The following is a 2,082-nucleotide window of genomic DNA, read 5'->3' on the forward strand; positions in this document are numbered from 1 at the left end:
CTGAGAGCGTGAACCGCCAGCTGCGGAAGCAGCTCTCAGACTATGGCGTCCCCTCTGTGCTGAGTTACGTGCGGAAGAAGATGGCTGTTACTGACCTCGAAAACAGCCTCAAGGCTTGGGAGAGGAAGGTGGCAATTGTCGAGGTGAGTGAGACCAGACTGGGTGTGCAGGAGCCATCCGGGCGCTGAGTCCTGGTGGAGCTACGTCCATGCCTGCCCACCTGCAGCTGCCCTGGGGACCGGAGTGCTGGCTCCCGACCTGCTGGAAAGCTGTGCGAGAGCTCTCGCACAGTGGTTTCACCGGTGCCTGGCAGAGCCTGAGGCTCTTCCTGTTTACAGAGCAGCAATCGCTCCCTACCCCGAGATGAAGGCTGAATTTTAATGACTGAGCTCAGAGGGGAAGCCAAGGCAAGGACGCAGCCTGTAATTTGGCAGGAAGCACCACCAGGCTGTTGCTATACTGAAACCTGTCCTGTGTGCAAGCAAAGGGGACGTATGGCAGCCTGATATGTTTCCAGCTCTGCATGTGTAACCTGAACTGGCCTTTTCCAGCATCCTTGATGGCTCCCTGGTGTTTGTAGTCCTCTCTGATGATTTCAAACATTTCTCACTTGTATCTTGACTCTTCACTGATAAGGAAACGCTAGCCAAGAGCCAAACAGGAGTTCATGGCAAAGTTGCAAGAATATCTTTGACTCCCAACTCCTGCAGCCTGGGAGGAGATGGAGAAATAACGCAGAGGAGCACAGGCAAAGCCTGGAGGTAGCAGGACATGTCTGTATTCCTGCCCTGTGCAGGATGTCTGTGTGCACAGCAGTGTGGGGAGAGAAGTGGCTCGGTTGGGTGGGATGGAGAGTATGGTTCTGTACCTTGACACCCTGCTCGTCCTCGAGCGGAGGTGGGCTTATCTGTGGCTGGGATGGGGAAGGCTCTGGTCTTGCGTCTGCCCAGCACTTAGTGCCCCAGCACCCCAGTCCTCAAAGGACAGGGCTTATGTGGTCCAGCCTTTCTCAGAGGTCAGAACTGCGTGGGTTTGGGCTTGACCGATTCACGCCACTGCTGTGAGTTCAGAATTAGGGGTCTGGCTGTGGTCATCCCAGAGCTGGCGGGCAGCCTGTTTGCGGGCCTGTCTTTGCACAAGCAGATTCCTTCTCATCCAGCTGCTCCCCTTGACCAGCAGACTCAGGCTCTGGCTTGCACGGAGTCCTGCCGGCCTCTGGGAGGTGGAGAGCAGTGAGGGCTCAAGGGGCTAAACAAGGAACCTGTAGCTGTCCCTGGGAGAAGAGTGAGGCTATAAATCTGTTTTCTTTGCTGGCTCCTCTGTGGCAGGGCATGTCCAACACCCCTGCTGCCACGCGAGGGGCTGGAGGTTTCTATACAGTGCTGTTGTGTGGGGTCTGCAGGCTTCCTGTGACATTCAGGGGAGAAGCCAAAGCTGGCATAGCCCTGCAGGAGCTCTGCTCAGCATGCCGCGGCAAGTACCAGCTTCAGGTGGGAGCCATGGGGGATGAAGTGGCGAGCAGTACAGCAGCTCAGGCCAGGCTAGATTCCAGCTTGCAGCTTTCTCCACAACATATCACTGTTGTCTGAACATATTAAGGCCTCCTCCTTTCTCCTCTTGCAGGTGTCCTTGCAAAGCCGCTGCAGAGCATGGAACCAGGTCAAGATGTCTGGTAACCAGCACTAGGCTTGTCTGATGCTGCAAGGCGGGCAGTGGAAGCTGCAGAAGGAGCCATCCCTGTGGGGTGGTTTGCTGTCAAGTGGGTAAATGTTGCACTCCGCAAGCTGCAGTGAGATGAAACCACTTCTGCATGAAATGATAAAGAAACCCTGGCTCTGTTGTGAGGCCATCTCTTTGGTCTGCCCCAGCAGATGCTGGCTTCCACCAGGTTCTGCTGCCTGGCCCCTCCACAGGCCCTGCTGGGTCAGCCAGCTCTGCTCTGGGTGCTCCCCCTCCCTCCAGCACCACAAGCCCTTATTGCTTGGTGATCAAATCTGACACATTCACAGAACCGCCCTTTCTCTCTGGGCAAGCCCTGCTGATCACTTAATGTGGGAGGAACCAGAGGGGATTCCTCAGGAG

General features: G+C 56.1%; 1 protein-coding gene across 1 annotated transcript in view; it reads left to right on the forward strand.

Annotated features, from left to right (window-relative positions):
- The window catches only part of CCDC113 (coiled-coil domain containing 113), a 7,091-nt gene extending 5,405 nt beyond the window's left edge, over positions 1-1,686 (forward strand). The window contains exons 8-9 of the mRNA XM_035898824.1: positions 6-143; positions 1,624-1,686. Coding sequence (XP_035754717.1) covers positions 6-143; positions 1,624-1,686 — 201 coding nt within the window. The remainder of the gene's footprint in view (positions 1-5; positions 144-1,623) is intronic.
- Positions 1,687-2,082: the final 396 nt, after the last annotated feature.

This window comes from Egretta garzetta, unplaced genomic scaffold (assembly GCF_000687185.1).
Source record: "Egretta garzetta isolate BGI_Z169 unplaced genomic scaffold, ASM68718v1 scaffold27, whole genome shotgun sequence".
NCBI lineage: Eukaryota > Metazoa > Chordata > Aves > Pelecaniformes > Ardeidae > Egretta > Egretta garzetta.